The 18,443-nt window shown below is 41.7% G+C and overlaps 2 protein-coding genes across 2 annotated transcripts in view; one reads left to right on the forward strand and one right to left on the reverse strand.

Annotated features, from left to right (window-relative positions):
- LOC131879697 (FERM, ARHGEF and pleckstrin domain-containing protein 2-like) overlaps positions 1-7,990 on the forward strand; it is a 23,989-nt gene extending 15,999 nt beyond the window's left edge. Inside the window, exons 11-19 of the mRNA XM_059226073.1 lie at positions 2,647-2,845; positions 3,486-3,575; positions 4,049-4,182; positions 4,317-4,594; positions 5,255-5,364; positions 6,037-6,180; positions 6,360-6,584; positions 6,987-7,495; positions 7,573-7,990. Coding sequence (XP_059082056.1) covers positions 2,647-2,845; positions 3,486-3,575; positions 4,049-4,182; positions 4,317-4,594; positions 5,255-5,364; positions 6,037-6,180; positions 6,360-6,584; positions 6,987-7,495; positions 7,573-7,642 — 1,759 coding nt within the window. The 3' untranslated portion in view covers positions 7,643-7,990. The remainder of the gene's footprint in view (positions 1-2,646; positions 2,846-3,485; positions 3,576-4,048; positions 4,183-4,316; positions 4,595-5,254; positions 5,365-6,036; positions 6,181-6,359; positions 6,585-6,986; positions 7,496-7,572) is intronic.
- A 45-nt stretch (positions 7,991-8,035) lies between these two features.
- On the reverse strand, positions 8,036-16,478 carry LOC131879701 (sterol carrier protein 2-like). Its single transcript, XM_059226079.1, has 9 exons — positions 16,318-16,478; positions 15,563-15,886; positions 14,582-14,772; positions 14,049-14,211; positions 12,064-12,291; positions 10,747-10,849; positions 9,551-9,725; positions 8,404-8,591; positions 8,036-8,290 (listed from the first exon to the last, which is right to left on the reverse strand). Exons 1-9 carry the CDS (start codon positions 16,366-16,368, stop codon positions 8,109-8,111), a joined length of 1,605 nt encoding a protein of 534 aa, XP_059082062.1. The 5' UTR covers positions 16,369-16,478; the 3' UTR covers positions 8,036-8,108.
- Between the last annotated feature and the right edge of the window lie 1,965 nt (positions 16,479-18,443).

The raw sequence follows: 18,443 nt of genomic DNA on the forward strand, positions 1-18,443 counted from the left end.
CCTAATGTGTGTGGTCTATTTCAAACCAAGTAGATGAGAACCGTTTGACCAGGAACTTGAAGTGCCGTTGGTTAGCTTTGCATTACTTTTCGTGACCAATTATTGTAGTAATAACAACAACAGCTAGGCTATAATTGACTTCAAACTGAAAAAAGCAACCGAAAACTACCTTATGATTACATGGCTGGTAATTATGCCCAAATCTGTATGAAGAGTCCATTCTGTGCCAATTCACGGAAAAAGTAAGTTTGCTTCCTCCGTAACATTGCGCTAATTTGACACTTGCCGGGCGAAAATGCCTGGTCGTTAAACACATATGGCCTAGAAACTAGTACAAATCCAGAACAAGAGGATGGTTTGATATGGCACAAAGAAGCTTTTGTTTCCTCCTACCACTGGAATAGGTTTATCTGAACTGAGTAAATCACCTCAGAGTAAAAAGTAAGCCGCAATCTTGAAAAGTGAAGGATATTTTGTGACAGTAAAAGATAATCAATGTGTCGCCGAACTGACGTTTCATTTAAGAAATTACGTCATGTCTCAATATGACCAAATTGCTTGACCGCAATGAAATTAAAAAGATACTTAGAAATATGTCTTGAATGTAACTGCCATCTGAAAAGAGAATATCTTGCACTAAGGACCAAGGGACTCGTACGTATATTAAAATGAATCGAATGTATAAAAACGGTTCACCATCAGAAGGACTGTATTTCCCTGATTCTCTGATCCCTTTCAGAATTGACTACCAACCCATCAGTTCCATGAGCCGTTGCCAATTTCATAATTTTGTGATTTTTGTTGTGCTTTTTACTTAGTTTGAAGTAAGCCAAGCAGATATCGATTGAATCTATGTAAATATCGTGCAGTAGATGAAGGGAAGGCTCAAACAAACATTTTTATTGGCAAATAACCGTCGCGGAACATCAAGGTTTCATTTTAGCCCTTCCATGGTTTTGAGATCAGTGCGTATTATGTACGTACTTTTGAACGAAGACGGGAAGCCATGAAGGCCATCCAAATTTTGAGTTCATGGACCTTGCTTTATTGTCAACTCCGATATCAATAGCATTTTAATAAACTATGATAATCTTTAATTTTATATGTCTGACATCTGAAATGAATGATCGATCATTTTTGGTTGTACCTGGAATTCTTGCAAGCAACCCTCTCCCTTCATGCTCATAATTAGAATTTTTCCATTTAATTGTCAAATTATATATCTAAACGATTTTCATTTGGAACTTAACATGTAACCAGACAACTTACATGGTAGCCAATGAATTAAAACTATTCATGTCGGCAAACGCATAGGTTTGTAAGCGATTCAAACTATGGTTTACACTTGAATATAAGTTACCTGATATAATTAGCACCATTGTTATTACATCAATTGGTGGGCATCTAGTTCAAAGACGTGAGTAACTTGGCCATACTCAGGTTTAATAACAAGGCAGAATTGAAATGACAATTATCTTTAAAATGAGATGGACCGAGAGCTTATTTTTTCGGCAAAATGATTGAATTATTATTTTCATAACATATATCAACCGTGTCAGACATTACTGGGTTGTGTTGAAAGTCAGTGACCAAGGCATCACTAACTCAGAAGTTTCCCAGTCGGATCCGAATTTTTATTTTTGTTCATTTGAAATGTAATAACCTCTAGAATGGAATGGATGCGTCTCGAGTAATTGGATGAATACATAAGTTCAGGTACATGTGTACAAAGTTTACAATGTACTTGAAACGAATAACTCCTTGATTTTGAGGCAGTTCATGCACACTTCAGTGTCGCGTTCTACCTTGATAAGAAGTCCCTTAATATCGTGTTACAGTTGTATATTTTCGGGTGGCTTATTCTGAGATGGCTTGCCTTTAGGTTGCATAACGATGTAGGACCCTAGGCATGTTTGTGACCAACTAGAGCCTCGATTCATAACAAACCATAAACAAAACCAATAATGGCATTCCCTTAATCCAATTCCATATGGTTGGCATGAATTAACTTAATGTTCTGGAACCTTTTCTTCAGAGCTCTGACTGGGCAATGGAAATTGTTCATGGGAAAGACATGATAACCTTGGGAACACAAATTTCTGTTAAGTGAAAGGAACCTTTCCAGAGAGACCTCAAGAGACAGATCGACGGGAAGAAGGAGCTCATTAATATTCAAGTCCAAGCTCTCTAAAGGTCAAAACGTAGAACTTTGGGTACACTTTCTCTGAATATTTCCTCGATTGCTCCTTGTGAACGTTTGATACCCTTCTTTTTATACAGACGAGGCACCACGGAGCCATTTTGACGAAATAAAAAAGGATAGGCCAGGCCATCTCACGCATTCGATTGAGTTGAAAATATCTTTACATTGGCAATAAGAAACTCAGGTTCTTCGTGATGAAAGGAAATGCGGAGTGGAGCAAGACAAAGGAAGAAATTTCATTAGGCGCCATCAGTGCCTAATGTATATTGGGGTGCAATAGCAAGTTCATATCCGAAGTGTCGATTGGAGTGTATTGTCAGTCAGTATCTAGAGGATCTAGAACGACGCTTTCCGTTGTTCCATCTAGCTATTAAGCCCGCTTACTTGAGGTCCTCGATTTGATAAATGCGCCGAGGTGTTAAGTGTTCCACTTCGGTTTCTAGGACTGAGACCATGTCGTCGTTGTCTTCTCCATTCAGTGGTCCACCAGGGAACAATTATTCGGGTCATCACACAACGACAACGATAGCAGGAGCTCCGTCCCCTCTCAAATTCATCCGAGATGGTTCCGTTGATGGAACACTCTCGCCCGTGAGCTCTAAATCAGGGGGAACAGACACAGACCTGGAATTCAAAAAGAAGGTGAGTTCCAGCTTCCAATTACTCGTCGTTTCTCCCTCCATGGGTGTGTTTTGTAATTTACGCCCCATCATTTAGATTCGGTGATCCGAGTGTGGCAGACAGACACTCGCAGAGACATAGAGTGTGGGTACAAATACGCAGCATTGGCAAACCTAACAATAGCTCAGCCTGATCCTAAAAAATGAATGCAGACCATTCCAGACGAACCTCTTTATGATGTACAAACACAAAAAGTCACAGTTTCAATAAGACAAGAATACTAGAACCAACGGTGCTCTGTTGCTAGTTGGATCACTAGCGAGCCTTGTACATTTAAGTTCTCCATTGAGTGGAACAGGCTGCAATTTTTTCCATGGAGACAGCCAAGGCTTCTCGAAATCCTTCTCGTCTCCCTTTGGATCATCGAAAGGGATCAAGTGGGCGTTTTCCTATTTCGTGGACAAGTCTTTGAACTAAGCCACGAGTCAATACTTGTATTTCCAAGCAAATCCGGTCTGATAACAATTTTTTGTTCAGTCCGCAGGATGAATCCATTCCCGAAGTGTCAAGAAGAACTATGAGAAAGTTTCTCGATACTTTCCGCCTAAAGCCTTAAAGTTGAACCACCGATCTAGCAGCTTTTCTTTTGGTCTCGTTTCAGAAATATCCTGTGGATCGAACCTATTTCATCACCAAGGAAATCCTCATGACAGAACGTACCTACAAGAAAGACTTGGAAATCATAAATCTTGTAAGTGTACCGCAGAATTGGAATATCCATGCCCATTCAACCCAATATAACGTGGAATGGTAGTAAACCACTGGTTCCATTAAGCCAACGAGGGGTCTGAAATAGGTTTTTGAGCCTGTTTGGCAGGACATATATTTTACTACAAATCTATTCAAAAAGTGAAACAAGATTTTCCTGGGAACTGAGCATGTTCATCCCACATGGAAATAAGCTGTCACTGTCAAATTTGAACGAATGGCTCTCCCTCCACGGAGTATGCGGGCTTCAATGCCTCTTTTTCCCGACGGGAAATTGACTCATTTCATCACAAGACCTTGAACATTCTTTAAACTGAAGGCTGTTCCACACGAATGGGCGATGAAGGCTCTCCCTAAAAATGCTTCTTAACAAAATAAGAATTTATGAAAAAAAACCATTGACGAGTTCTCTTCGACCACTGTTGAGGGTGGAATTATTTATTTGGAATGTTTCAGTGGTTCCGAGATGAAGTGACCAAAGAGGAGGACATGCCTGAGGAGCTTCTCACCCTTATCTTCTCTCATTTTGACCCCATTTACGAGGCTCACTGTCGTTTGTTGAATGACATTGAGCAAAACATGATCGCTTGGTAAGTTATGAACAACCATTTCGAGAACTCGCTTCCTACTTCGTTTGGAGCGACCTTGTAAATAGCCGTCTAGTTTCCATGTCTTGTTCCAAAGGCCAATGGAGATCTATGTTGATTGTTTCTGTGTATTTTAGGGAAAAGCAAGGTTCCACCTCGACACAAAGCTCGGAGGGGATTCAAATTGGAAGTCTGGTCTTGAGAACTTTCGATGTTCTGACACTTGATCACTATCTACGTTATTTGGAAGCTCACGTTGAAGTTTTGGAAGTCTTGGAATCGACCCTGGCCAATGATTCCCGGTTTTCTCAAGTCTTCAAGGACTTTGAGGCGCAGAAAGTTTGCTACTTGCCCGTGACATCACTGCTACTGAAGCCTTTGCACCGGATCATCCATTACGATCTCCTCCTGGAACGTGAGTTGTGACGATGACGGACCTAATTACAGAATGCTTTATTTGAATTGTAACACGGCCGCGGGGTCCGGGCCCTCCCTTCATATCAAGGCGACTATCAGAAGTGGTAGCACTTGATCACTTAAGATTAAGAGCTCGCTACACTACGTACTTACGTATAAAGAGAGCAATCCAATTGATCTTTTTTTTGTTTCAAAAGAATGGCCACTTTCGAGAGACGAAATAATGTACAATTACATTAGATTTTAACATCAAGCATGATTTCTCAACATTTTCGAGGACTTCTCCCATTTACTTTCTCAGTTTTATGAAATTGCTTGTGCAGTAAAAGGATATATATATAGTAAAGGAAAGCAAATTGAAATTGAACCGAACCAGTCGAACAGCCCAAAGTCTATGCTCGTAGGGCAGAAGTGGAATATAATAGTCATAATCAAAGCAAAAGAAACGCTAAGCATGATCAAATGGCAAGGAAACAAAAAAAGCGGTATTTGTCACCATCCAGAGAATGCCCCTCTAAAGCTATTGTACTCGTCCACGGAATATGACTTAATCGGTCTCATTTTCGGGTTTTTCCCTTTGTTCGATCCTGGATTTTCATAGAATCCCATTAAAGATAATTAGTATTTCGAATGACCATCAAACGGTTCTCCATTTCAGGACTACTCCAGACGTATAACTCAAATCATCCAGACTACCAAAATGCAAACATGGTTATGATTAAGATGCAAACCGTGATCAGGAAAATGAGCCAGAAACTACTCGACTCCGTGAGTAGAAAGATTAGTCCCAAATGACTGTCCATTACCTCGCCGGAGGTTCCCATGGAACTAGATTAATTCGCCTACAACTGTACTATATGTTGAAGTTCTTGGGCAAGCTCACTACCCGTAGCCAACCAACCCCAACCAAGGAGAGACACGAATCCACGACTAATACCATTGAATTAATATGGATAGTCCATTTCAGGGCCATTCCTCTTCCTTCGCCTCCTCCTGAAGTTCTATACATACCATATCATTTTTCGACATTGTACTCGTTTCATTACCACGAATGTCGTGAAATGGATGAACTCCGGGCCAGTAACAAAAGGGTGTTAATGGTTAATGGAATCATGGAATGGATTTCAGTTCAATTGACATTTTTATCCGCCGCCCCCACCCCCCCCATTTTTAACGAGCTTTCCAACAAATGGCATGAACTTTCACATCTTGTATGTCATTGTTATATAGAGGCTGGTCTCGCATTCTGTTCAGCTCTGCTTTGATGAGAATGGCTGGAAATTGGACACGCCAAATTGAACATTGCAACAAAATTTATAACCTTGCTTTGGCTTGGACCCACACCATTACATAATCTGAATGGATTTGTGGCCATGTGAGGCCGGAAGGACGTCACACTATTCGTCGGGAGTCGTCTTATTTGATTTTCTCTTTTTTTAGGAGAATTTCGCCAAGCTGGCTGAACTGCAGCGTGACGTCGGGTCCAGTTTCGAAGGTGTTCTGTCCCCTCATCGACATTTCATTCGCGAAGGTTGCCTCCTGAAGCTTTCTCGAAAAGGCTATCAGCAACGGATGTTCTTTCTGGTAGGCCATTACGCACAGTATATAGAGTGCAGCCAGCCCCCTCTCATCTAGTACTTACATGGCACACTACAGAACGCCGTTAATGGTTCCCGTCCCCGAGAAAGACGAAAAGACGGAAGGAAGGACGAAGGGCGTTGTAGACGTAATAGTAGAATTAATGGTATTCTATATGCTTTCAGTTCTCGGACATGCTTTTGTATTCGAATCGAACGACGACACCTTCGCTCCACTTTCGGGTGCACGGACAGCTCTTTGTGAAAGATCTCTCCGTTTTGGAGAGTGAACCTCGAATGGGTGCCGATCATTGCTTCAATATTTATGATGGCAAGAAAGCGATCTTGGTGGCAGCTGGATCACAAGCCGAGAAAATCCAATGGATGGAGGACATTTCCGATGCGATTCAGGTGAGAAACGCAAATAACCAATATCTCCTCTGATTAAGTTTTGCTTCCACGCGACGCTCATTATTTGGAAGGCCCGGTTTTTGTAACAGACCAAGAAGCACTTTTAACGCACCAAGGCCCAATTTTATTGGCTGACAATGTAGAACGGGGGGGGGAGGGGATTGAAGAAAACTCATTTTGGTACCAGCCTTGGTCTGCCTTTGGGGATAGGCAACAAAATTGCGAATCCAAGCATACAACCAATCCCTTTTGAATCCTTGATGTTTTGTGGTTGACTTTTGCCTTCCTTTGAAAGCATCTGCTTCGACCCTTTGGTTATGAACTTGACGTTTTGAACTAGTTTTGACATTGAAATTAGTTTTCCTGCTTGAAATGACGTTCCAAACTTATTTGCATATCCAGGTGGCCAAAGAAAACGACCATATGAATGGGGATTCAGGGTACAACAATGGCTCTTCAGCTCGTAACAAATTTATGAGCTTGAAGTCCATCAGCGGATCCGACGACGGTCTGGACAAAGCCGAGTCTCACGGAACCTTGGATACTCGATCGGGGTCTTCCAGCACTGGACAGCGAACGAATTCCAGTGTTCATGTGTGCTGGCATCGTAGCACGACCATGTCCGCCAAGGAGTACCACACGTCCATCCAGACCCTCTTGAGCGGCTACCTTCTGCGGAAATTCAAGAACTCCAACGGTTGGCAGAAGCTATGGGTTGTTTTCACCAACTCGTGTTTGTTCTTTTACAAGACCTTCCAAGATGATTTTCCATTGGCCAGTTTGCCGCTCCTGGGATACGGCGTGTTCACACCAACTCCCGAGGATGAGATCCAGAAGAATTTTGTGTTCAAGCTCCAATTCAAGAACCACGTGTACTTCTTCAGGGCAGAGAGCCAATACACTTTCGAGAGGTAAGTAGTCGACAGGCACATGTTGACTGACTAATGCGACTCATACCCATGTTTTCTTTTTCTTGCTTCCTTTTCAGGTGGATCGAAGTACTGAGCACCTCGACCCAAGTTGAACTAGAAGTACCTGTCCACCGAAATGGTTATTAAGAGTTGCGTGGTTTTGCCCTAAGAAGTTCCGCCAAATCATTTATTTATCGTATGTCCCTCACGAAATTACAATAGTTTTCACTTTTCTACTCGCACTCCGTCTCGTTTTATGTATCACAACGGACTCAACTTTGAAAACACTCCCTTCCAATATTCTGGATTTATTTCTAGTCATTTGGCTTTTGATATATCTCGAATCTTTCTCTCTCTCTTTCTCTCTCTCTCTTTCTCTCTCAACGATATATCAACAGCATTCATAGTCGACAAGCTACAATGCGAGCTAAACTGTGTAATTTCAGTGTTCCATCAATCGATGTGCCCTCAATAAAACTACACTTCAGTCGCTCATCTCTTTAATCGTTTTCGCCTGCAGACAAGACAAACAAGACGAAATTCAATCTCAAATATTTGGCTTTATTCGTTCACTCAAAAAAGTGAAAGGGGGGGCAACGACTGGATCCCAAAATTACAATTTGGCCTTCATTTGTTCCCCGGCTTGTTTCTGGAACTCTTGTAATTTCATCGCCAATCCCATATTCCCTTGGATCTTCAGCTTTCCCTGGAAGAAGGCTTTTTGAGCATTGAGCTTGCCGAGCATCAAATCGACCAAGTCCTCATCTTTTAACGTTAAGGTCACATCGGGCTTGGCTGGAAAACGAAATGGGAATGTTCCACTCAGTCGTTCATTTTTCTTCAACCACATTTGAGCACTTTATGAACACCGTGACATAAGGAAGTAAAAGAAAGAAGAGCTAAGTTACCTTTTCCGCCAAACTCCACCGCTCCACTTCCATTTTTGGCATCAACGATCCAAGTTCCGTCGGTTCCATCTGAGCCCTTCACTTTGAAGGCGAAGATCCCTTTGACCTTTTTGACCAAGTTGGGCCCATCAGAGCTCAGGGCCTCGGCAATCCCGTCGAAAATAGCGCGAGACTTGAATCCGGAAGATCTGCAAGCAACAAAAGTGGTTCTCACGTTGCCTGATTCTTCTGGTGAGGTTTCAATTGAACCGGTTATCATAAAAGGGTGGCAAACTCAATGTTTTGCATGATTTAAAATGACCATTTCCGTGGGGAAACGTTGTTTTATTGAATGCATTCTCATTGGTAACAAAGACATCAAAGAACTTATATGCATCGCACGTGAATTGGTGACCAATTCCTCTCATTACGATGCAGCTCTGAATCTGGATTGCCGTCCTTATTGTTCATCTTGTGAAACTTTGAACTTCCAAGGCCAGTTTAAAACACCAGTCTCAAGATGAGCGACGAGGAAGATAAACCATGAAAGGGTAGATCAAAAAAACTTTGCCAATACATCTCATTAAATCCAACTCAAATTAGCTCTAAGGATCTATTTTGCAATGCTTCTTTGTTCCCCCACTTCGCAACAAAGATCATGTATCAAGATACATTTAGAAATGAATAGCCTCTAAGTGTGGTCGATAGCTCGTTGGCCCCAAACTGATTTGCCACAACGACTAATCCGACATGATTAAAAAACACTATTTCTTCCAAGGGTTTTTCCCTTGATGAGCATTCATTTCTGGCACAACTTCCCACCAACTGATTGTGTCTGAGACGTTGCCAAAAATGGCTAATTGCTTCATTCTTACTTGGTCTGTTGCCTTACTGGCCAAGACTATGATAAAACCCCACACTTCCTAGATATTATGGTTGTTGCGTGTCAGATGTGGGACCTTTGTTTCCAATGAGATGACAATGTCCCGTTCAGTGCTGATTTGCTCATGGGTAGCACTTGAATTGGGATCGCCCCTAGTTCAAACTGTTTAACGAACAATGACTCGAGGTGATAGGTACCTAATTAACTAGTCCAAAGTAGGGGGTAAGGAGTCGTAAGTGCAGTTGTGTAGATATATCTATACTCGTATATACGGTACATACATACCCATCCGATTGAGGAGATGTGCCATTGGTCTGTTGGAATCCCATCTTGTAAAGAGCCACTACAACAGCACCACCTAGTCCAAGATTGTGTTGAAGAGCAATTTGTGCCCCTTGAACCTGTCGCTTATCAGCTTGACCCCGGACTTGAAGACACAGCTCGGTACATTGGGCCAAACCTTTAAGTTCAAGAGAGATAAACAGTCGTTAATTTTGAATTGATACAAGTGATACAATTAGATCGCTCATTACGGTATCATGAATATTATGCATACCAAGCGCCAGCAATGTATGTATGCTATGCAATCAATGCTTCATTGTTTCGGGACAGTCGGCAAAAAAACGACACTTTGGACTTGAATGGTATCATCATGTTGAACATGGGCCAAACAATGTGGTTGGTCGAGATTACATCAAACACAGATGATTGCCCTTGAATGTCGTCAGTATGTCAGCCAGTCATTTGGGGGTTTATTGAGGAACCTTCAAATCCGACGTCAAACACACCCTTGGCCGTGAATTTTGAGGCCCAAATTTAGAGGGGCTCAAGGCCCTGCGGTCACATTGTAAATTGGTTTATATGTTTAGAGTTCGTTGGGTTGTTTCACGTTTGACGCTATTCATCTACATGGATAATTACCCTCGATTACTCATGCAAACTGTGAGGAGCTGTCTGTCTGTCTGTCTGACTGTCTGTCTTGCGGGCTTGAAAGAAACGAACGGAGAATAGATGGACAACATTCTCATTATGTGATGATTGATGATGAATGAGCCGATTCAACTGACTAGCTGACACTTTTCTCGAGGACTGAGAATTTCAATACAAGTACCTCAATGTTCTACAGAATGTATGTTCGTGGTATGTCCACATACGTACACAGTACGGTATGTCCTCTTGGAACAATATCATCGCCAACGGATGGCAATGGACTCAAAGAAGAGGAGATCGAGCTGAGGTACGTAGGAAATTTGGAGTCAGATGTAAATGATGCCGAATGCAATCGTGTTAGTGAAGGAAGGTCTTGGCCAAGGGCGGATTTGAAAATTTGAAAACAATCTCAACTATCAGATGAAGTTACGAGTGTGGAGTGATGAAAACGACCCTCATCATCATCATTACCAACCCGACCACCTGACATGGTTCGATCCGGGAGTGCATTGATTGGCTGAAATCCCGAGAAAGAATGTTGATTCTCCTACCTGTGGCCCCCAATGGGTGCCCTTTGGATATGAGTCCACCCGACGGATTGATGACAAACTTCCCGCCATATGTGTTGTCACCATTGTCCACGAGTTGTCCCGCCTGATGCAAAAAAAGAGAGAGAAAGAGAGAAGAAAAAATAACCAACAACCATGGAAACAACATATTATGTTACATGCTAATAGATCAGGAAACTGTGGCTGATTCTAAGATGTGGTCCGGGAGTATCAGTTTTTGATTGGACAGTGGTTGGTTTCATGATTCCGGCCCATTGACAAGGTCTATGTTTGAGTGAGATTGCTCATTGGAGAAGAGGGGTAAAATGGTCTCCTTGACACGAGACAATGGACTCGTGCGATTAAAAGTGCAATAAAGCTGGACAAACATGACTAGTTGAAATTATTAGTTCCTCTGGAGAAATGCATCGTGTTATTGATATTTCATCTCTTTTGCGTGTCTGGGTTTTCGTAAGAGTGTGAACTTGCATAACGAAAATTGTCTTCACAGCAAAAAGAGTCGAGACATCAAAGTGATTGACCAAAATGAACGAGATCAAGTGGCTTCAAAAGTCGATATGATCTTGGCCAAGGCTCTTAACATAACAGCAGCGACACATTTGTCTTAACTCCATTCCATATGGTATCACCATTCCTCGGGGATACTGATGGTTTTTTTTAAATTTCAGGGTATACTTCATGATAATGTCCAATTTTCCCTTTGCTCCCTTCAGAAGATTTGCTTCGAGTTAATCTTGTTGTAAAAACTTTTGAATAATAAACCTAGAAGAAGCACTTTCTATGATAGTGGACAGAGAGGCAAAAACGACGAGAGTCTAACGATGCTTGCTTTTGAAGTATATTGGAATGATACGAATGAATGCTCTTTCTTAAAAAAATGTACTTATTGGCCCTGTTATTTGTTTACTGAGTTGAGCTTTTGAGAGAGTCTAAAAAGCACATCATATTTGACTCGAGCGTTCAATTGAGTTGGATGTTAAAATAAGTGGTTGGTTTGGCCTCTCATACAGTTCTCGTGCAGAGCTGGGGAATGCCAGAAATCCACAATTTTGCATTCAAATTCACAATTTGGATTATCTTCATCCTCAGCTTTTCATTCCATCTTATTGGATTTCTTCAGTGCAAATACAATTTTTTACTTAGAGATCGCAAATGAACCTTTTTTGATTAGCCAAGAGTTGGGGCGATGGGAAATTATATTACAGCAACTCGGGGTGGTTTTGTATTCGGGGCAATGGAATTTGTGAAAAACCATGGTTCATGTTGATATCTCATCTGTCTGAAATGATATGAACTAACCTTTCCAATTGGACAAAGGCCCAGTGCTTCATAGGTGATGAGTTCATTGGTTGAGAAACAATCGTGAAGCTCAATCACATCCACATCTTCGGGTTTCAGTCCCGTTTTCTGGAACAGTTTCCTGGCCGCCTTCTGAGTCATGTCGAAGCCAATCATTTTGATGCAAGAGTTCTCATTGAACGAGCTGGGAAAGTCCGTGGCCATCTCCATGCCTAGAATCTCCACGGCCTAGAAGCATGACAGACATCCACTTTGACTCAATCCATCCATGAGGTACTCGTACATAACATAACAGAGTAGTGCAAGTCCAACAACGTTTCTGCCTTTCTGAGAAATGTTTTCATTGGAGGAATGGTGAGAATATGGAAACTGGATGTGAGTGTTATGAACGAGACTGACTTTCTTGGAACACCGCAGATCGTCTTTCTGACGAGATTTACCTCATGGCGAGGACCATTCTGAATTTATTGAGCGAACCTAGAGTGATGTTTTGCGAGTGTTTAGGCAACACCCCTCTTTGCATTCAGGCTTTCAGTTTTGATGCACTGTTCAAACCAAATACAAGGTAAGCAAAATGTGGTTGACTTGTAATAGTTTGACACGCATGGCAAAGACCGCCATGTCCAATGCTCAGAACTCACAGAAATTGCATCGCAAAAGGAAGCGGACATTCGACTGCATCAGACGGCTTTCTGCACTTTTTTTATCTCTTTTGTCCTTATTCAAGCTTAACCCCTTTATAATGACTTTGAGGCTATAATCAATTATCGACAATGATTGAATTAGTACACAAATACTTTGACAATTATGAAGACAACCAAAGATACCAAGGAAGAAAAGAAAATTGAAGCGAGCTTCAGACATCCGTACAAGATGGATGAGCTCAGATCTTTCCACGGACTTCTAGAGATGTGGACTGCGAACGGAAGCAAAAAAATCGTTTCTGCTAAACCGTTCATCTCATTCTAAATACGCACTTGAAACGACCACGAGAACTTGTTGAATACATGAGCTTGGCCAAATTTGAGCCCAAACATATGCTTAGGGAATTCAGGAGACATGGTCAAAGTTATGTTGCAAACAATATATAACATTCAAATTTTCGGCCTGCTCTTGGTCAGCTTCATAACCTTTGGACAACATAACTTTGGTGCACTTTATAAATAAATAATATAAATTTAACCTACTTTTAATTGAAGAGATCCACGTTTCTTATTTTGTTGCTTTAATTTAAACAGTGGCTCAGAGTGGCTATGAGCAAGAGCAGGCCGATTTGGTGGCAAGCTCGTTCACAGTCCATATTTCTAGAAGTCCGTGATCTGTCGCACTCACAGCTCCAAGAACTCCCTCACGGTTTGAAGACCAAACAAATTCCTTCTTAAACTGAAGGTATCAAACATCTCATCAAGTCGGTTGGAAAAATCGTTAAGCCCGAATTATGGCGCCTTGAGATTCTCGCTTCCCATGGTAAAAGTAACGAGTGATTTGGTCGGAATTCGAACAAGCACTTCTATTTGGATATTAGGTACTATTTAGAGCAAGGTCCCAAGAATTTCTTGGGATTGTGAACCTGGGACCGACCATCTTCCCTACTTGGTAGATTTGGGCCTCTTACAGAATTTCCTTTGTAGAGATCATAAAAAGACACGTTTAAAGCTGACATGACAATTATTGAGGAAAGCAGATACATGGGATTTTACCCCCAAAAACAATCCAGACTTGTCAAGTCACAAACTCAACAAGATCTGAGTCATGTAATATGCTACAAAGTACCCGTGGCGGAAAAAGAAGCATTTCTTGAGGACAATAGAACTATACTTAGAAATAGAAGAACCTTTTCAGTTCCTTTGGACCTCTAACAAGTATCTTTTAGTAGATTGCAAATAAATATATTTGATCCAATTTTGCTACTCAATTTGTGACAATAGCCTCGAGCCTTAGGAAATGAAGTGTAAATAAAAATAAATCTCTCGGTTTGTCCTTACTTGGTTCTCCAATTTGTGCTTGATAACAAAGTCCTTAGAAGCGAGAATGGCAGCCGCTGATCCATCAGACGTAGGACAGCATTGAAGTTTGGTCAAGGGGTCATACACTTTGGGCGATTCCAAAACTTGTCTCAACGTGTACTCGTCTCGAAACTGGGAGTTGCTGAAATATTGTAAATTTAAAAAAAGGAGCAGTATGAATGGATCTATTCAGGAAAGTTAGTCAAGCCGACGTTGAACAATGGATTTGATTCCCTCCCGAAATTCCCAAGGCAATCACTTCGGTATGAAGACAATGCTTTAGGGAATCTATGAGAATTATCGTTCACACTAACATTCAGGTGAGTATTTCGAGGTGCCCAAGTTCACTTGACTACCAAATAATATTGTACACCAATACACACGGCGCAATATGGCTTTAAGGTATAGAGTACTGTTGTCAACATCATACCAAGAATGCGTGTTATTGTCCCTTTTGAGCGTTGAACGTTCACAACAACGTGCACAGCTCCTAGAGTCAAGAAAACACTCACGGATTGTTGACCGAATGTCGGTGGTTCTTCTCGGCGATCTTGGCAAAGTGTTCCCTTTTGGTTCCATACTTTTTCATGTGCTCGCGTCCAGCTGCGCCAAACATCTGCGCTGCCATTGGACTGGGCTCGATTTCCTCCACATTCATCAAGACCTCGACATGTTTATCGATGGGATTTGTTCGATCATCGAACTAAAAAGTGATGCCAATGTTAGCAGAACAATTTTGGATGCTCCAAGCATTTTTAGACTTGGTATCAGTTGGGGAATTGTTCGTCTCGAAGTAATCTCGATGGAACGCAAGCCGTATTGTTCCAAACCAATCCTGTCTGCCTTTTAATCTAAAAACAGCATATTTAGCATTGTTGGAGAGGATTGTCGTTCCGCTCTCCATTTGGGACCACGACTCAAAACAATCTGGGGGTTACAATTGCGAGCCGTTAATAATGAGAAATTCCAGCTCCTTTATAGAAATGCTTNCCAATGTTAGCAGAACAATTTTGGGTGCTCCAAGCATTTTTAGACTTGGTATCAGTTGGGGAATTGTTCGTCTCGAAGTAATCTCGATGGAACGCACGCCGTATTGTTCCAATCCAATCCTGTCTGCCTTTTAATCTAAAAACAGCATATTTAGCATTGTTGGAGAGGATTGTCGTTCCGCTCTCCATTTGGGAACACGACTCAAAACAATCTGGGGGTTACAATTGCGAGCCGTTAATAATGAGAAATTCCAGCTCCTTTATAGAAATGCTTCAGCTCCGAAATGGCACCATGATCGACATGTTTTAGTGCTTCTCGTGACGCTCAATCAATACTTTCAACAAGGAGTATCCAACACGCATCATCTGTTGACCTCTGCCATTGATTCAACCTTGGATCTCAAATATTCTTCTTCATCAGATCTGTTCTTTGGCCTTTGATTTGAGCCTTCCCCTCGTTTCACATTGACCACTGCCCTGCCCGCTCTCTTTCTCTCAGCTTACCATAAGTCCGAGTGATCCTCTTTTCATCTTTTCAAATCCCACGGCTAACGTGCAATCTGAGCTTCCTCCGGCGATGGCTTGTTGGGCCAAGAACAAGGCCGAAGATCCGGTGGAACAGTTGTTGTTCACATTGAAAATCGGAATGCCACTCAAACCACATTCATAGAGGGCTCGCTGACCACTCGTGGAATCCCCATAAACGTAGCCCACGGCTGCTTGCTCGATCTGATCGTAGCTAATCTGAGCATCCACCAAAGCCTTTCCCACGGATTCCTTAACCATGTCAGGGTAATCAAAATCATCTCGCCGTCCGGGTTTCTCAAACTAGAAGGAGAGGAACGCGAGTACCAATCAAGAAAGCCAGGGAATGCACAGGAATGGGCGCTTCTTTTCCCCAAACTAGCTCTAATCTAGTACTGCTTATCCGACGGAAAAGTTAGCCCACCGAAATGAGATGGCTGGGAACTGCACTACATTTTTTCAAAGATTTTAAGAGATTCTGAGGGAAGTTTCGTCCTGAAGTTTTCTTCCATCTTCCACCACTCAGATATGATATAAAAAAGGACTTGACGAAAAACTCTATTCTTAGCCAGATCCAAGCCCGTCAGAGATGATTTCATATTCCCTCTGTTAGTTGTGGGTGGCTTCTCTAGGTTTTCCACCTCTTCCTTTATTGTTGACAATCTCCTCGTTGTGAACGTGTACTGTACAGAGTTGTTTTTCTGGCTGCCACCGCTCTTTGAGTGGGAAATTACCTTGGTCATTCCAACCCCAATGACATAAACCGGATTGGATTTCCGTGACATTTTGGATCAATTGGGATTCCCCTGGATTCTGAAAAGACCACCACGAAGCACACGCAAGGAATACAAAGCTAAGTCAGCTTGCTTCCCTGACCTTTGGACAACGAACGGATCGATCTTTCGTTTTACGTATGTACATACGCGCATGTACAGTAGAGGCCAATCGTATCCTGTTGCCTTTTTCTTTCGCTTCCATCGAGATAAGATTACTGGACTTGGATGTACTATTAAATGAATATGCCGCATTTAGACTCTATACATCTTAGACGGAGAATACAACGATCTTTCGTCGAAGCCCATACACAACAATGGGCCAGTTCCGATGGCAGGATTTGAAATGTCAATGGTCTAATTCATGTTTAGTGAAGGGTTTGAGAGCTGTACAGACGTCTAATTGGATGGTGAGTCTGACTGCACTTGAAAAGCATCTACGTATACGCAGTTGAGCTAAGTTAAGAGACTCACCATGGCTTCCAATTCATCTTTATTTCCTAGGCAATAGATGTTCTGGGTGTCGAAAATGATCTCAAAAGCAGGCGTTTACAAAGTCTGTCTAAATTTATTGTCATGAATCGGAGGATCTTTCCAACGTGGTACTTAGAATTTCCATTTTCATGTCCCAATTTTGTCCCTCGGACATAATCCTGACATGATGATGAAGCTTGCGGTGCTAGGAGCATACCAAGTCAGAATTGGGTCCAAACCTTGTGGAGGTAAAACGCAAGAAATGATGCTCATGTTGGTTGGTGAAACTCAGTCAATTGGTTTTAGTAAAATGTCGCCTAAAATAATTGATCGATATGATTCAAATTATTTATGTATTGCCAATGACTAGACTTGTATTACTCTAACCATTGCGAGATTTTCTGATGAGTCATTTTTACGAGGGTACATTGACTATTGAAAACCATTTCAAAAGACTTGTGAATGTTTATTTCTGCCAAAATATTGGATTTTGTGGGATTTTTTTCATCTTTTTATTTCCCATTGATATAGATCCAGTGCATCTCATTTGGGACTCTCATGCGTATGGGGGAAAATTACACAAACGTGAAATAACATGAAGTAGCGACTAATCTCTGAGGAAAGGGAACTTTTATTCCTTATAAGTTCCTTCGTCTGATTTCAATCTCGGCGTCGTGAAATCAAAAAACTCACCTGGGGTCAGTCTCATTTGAAAAAGAAGGTTAAATTGCTGATTCGATTCCGAAGTGTCAATTCTCAACCCTTACTAGCAATCCCCGTCCATTTTCCATTGGTTCATGCCCGATAACAGGCATTTATTACACTGGCTGGAAGGTCTTGTCTATGAAATAGAATATGCTTTGAAACGAAAATTCAGTACTTTTATTGACATACAAATTTCTCGCTCCATTACTGTTCCATTATTTCAGTTAACGCTGGCTAAGTTGAGGTTAGGTCGGGTTTTGCGCGTTTTTTGTAAGTGTATAGCTGAAGCTTTCGCAAATCTACTGATAGACGAAGTCAAGCAATGGCATTGAATCGTGAATAAGGGTCACAAGTCTTCGTCGAAAGGATCTGCTTCACTTAATTAAAGACAATCAAAACAAGGAGCTGGTGTAGCCGAGCGGTCTATGGGGCAGCTCAAATAAGGCAAGAATACTTTCCCTAGGTGTCGTGAGTTCAAACCCCGGTACTGGAAGTAACCCCCTTTGGGGTGGAGACGTGATGTAGTGGTTAGTATAATTTCCTAGCATGAGAGAGGTACCCGGTTCGATTCTCCTCCCCGACTTTCCTTCAAAGGAAACATTTAGACGCTAGCCACACCCACAGACGAAGAACTTAAAACTGATCCCGGACTTGAAAGTGCTTAAAAGAATTTGGAAGTGGACGATGGGACGGCTGGCTTCACTGTTCGGGCGAGGCTCACCCCTCCGACCCTAGCACCCCAAAAAAATCCCAATCAGATCGCTACTTGAACTTAAATTGAACTATTTCTTGAGGTACCAACGTCAATGAAACTGCATCGGAACAAAATAAAGAACAACTGTTTATTATTGTAAATCGATCAAATATGAAAAACATAAGAGTCCTAAAAGTGAGAAATTATATTTCTC

This window comes from Tigriopus californicus, chromosome 4 (genome assembly GCF_007210705.1).
Source record: "Tigriopus californicus strain San Diego chromosome 4, Tcal_SD_v2.1, whole genome shotgun sequence".
Classification (NCBI taxonomy): domain Eukaryota; kingdom Metazoa; phylum Arthropoda; class Copepoda; order Harpacticoida; family Harpacticidae; genus Tigriopus; species Tigriopus californicus.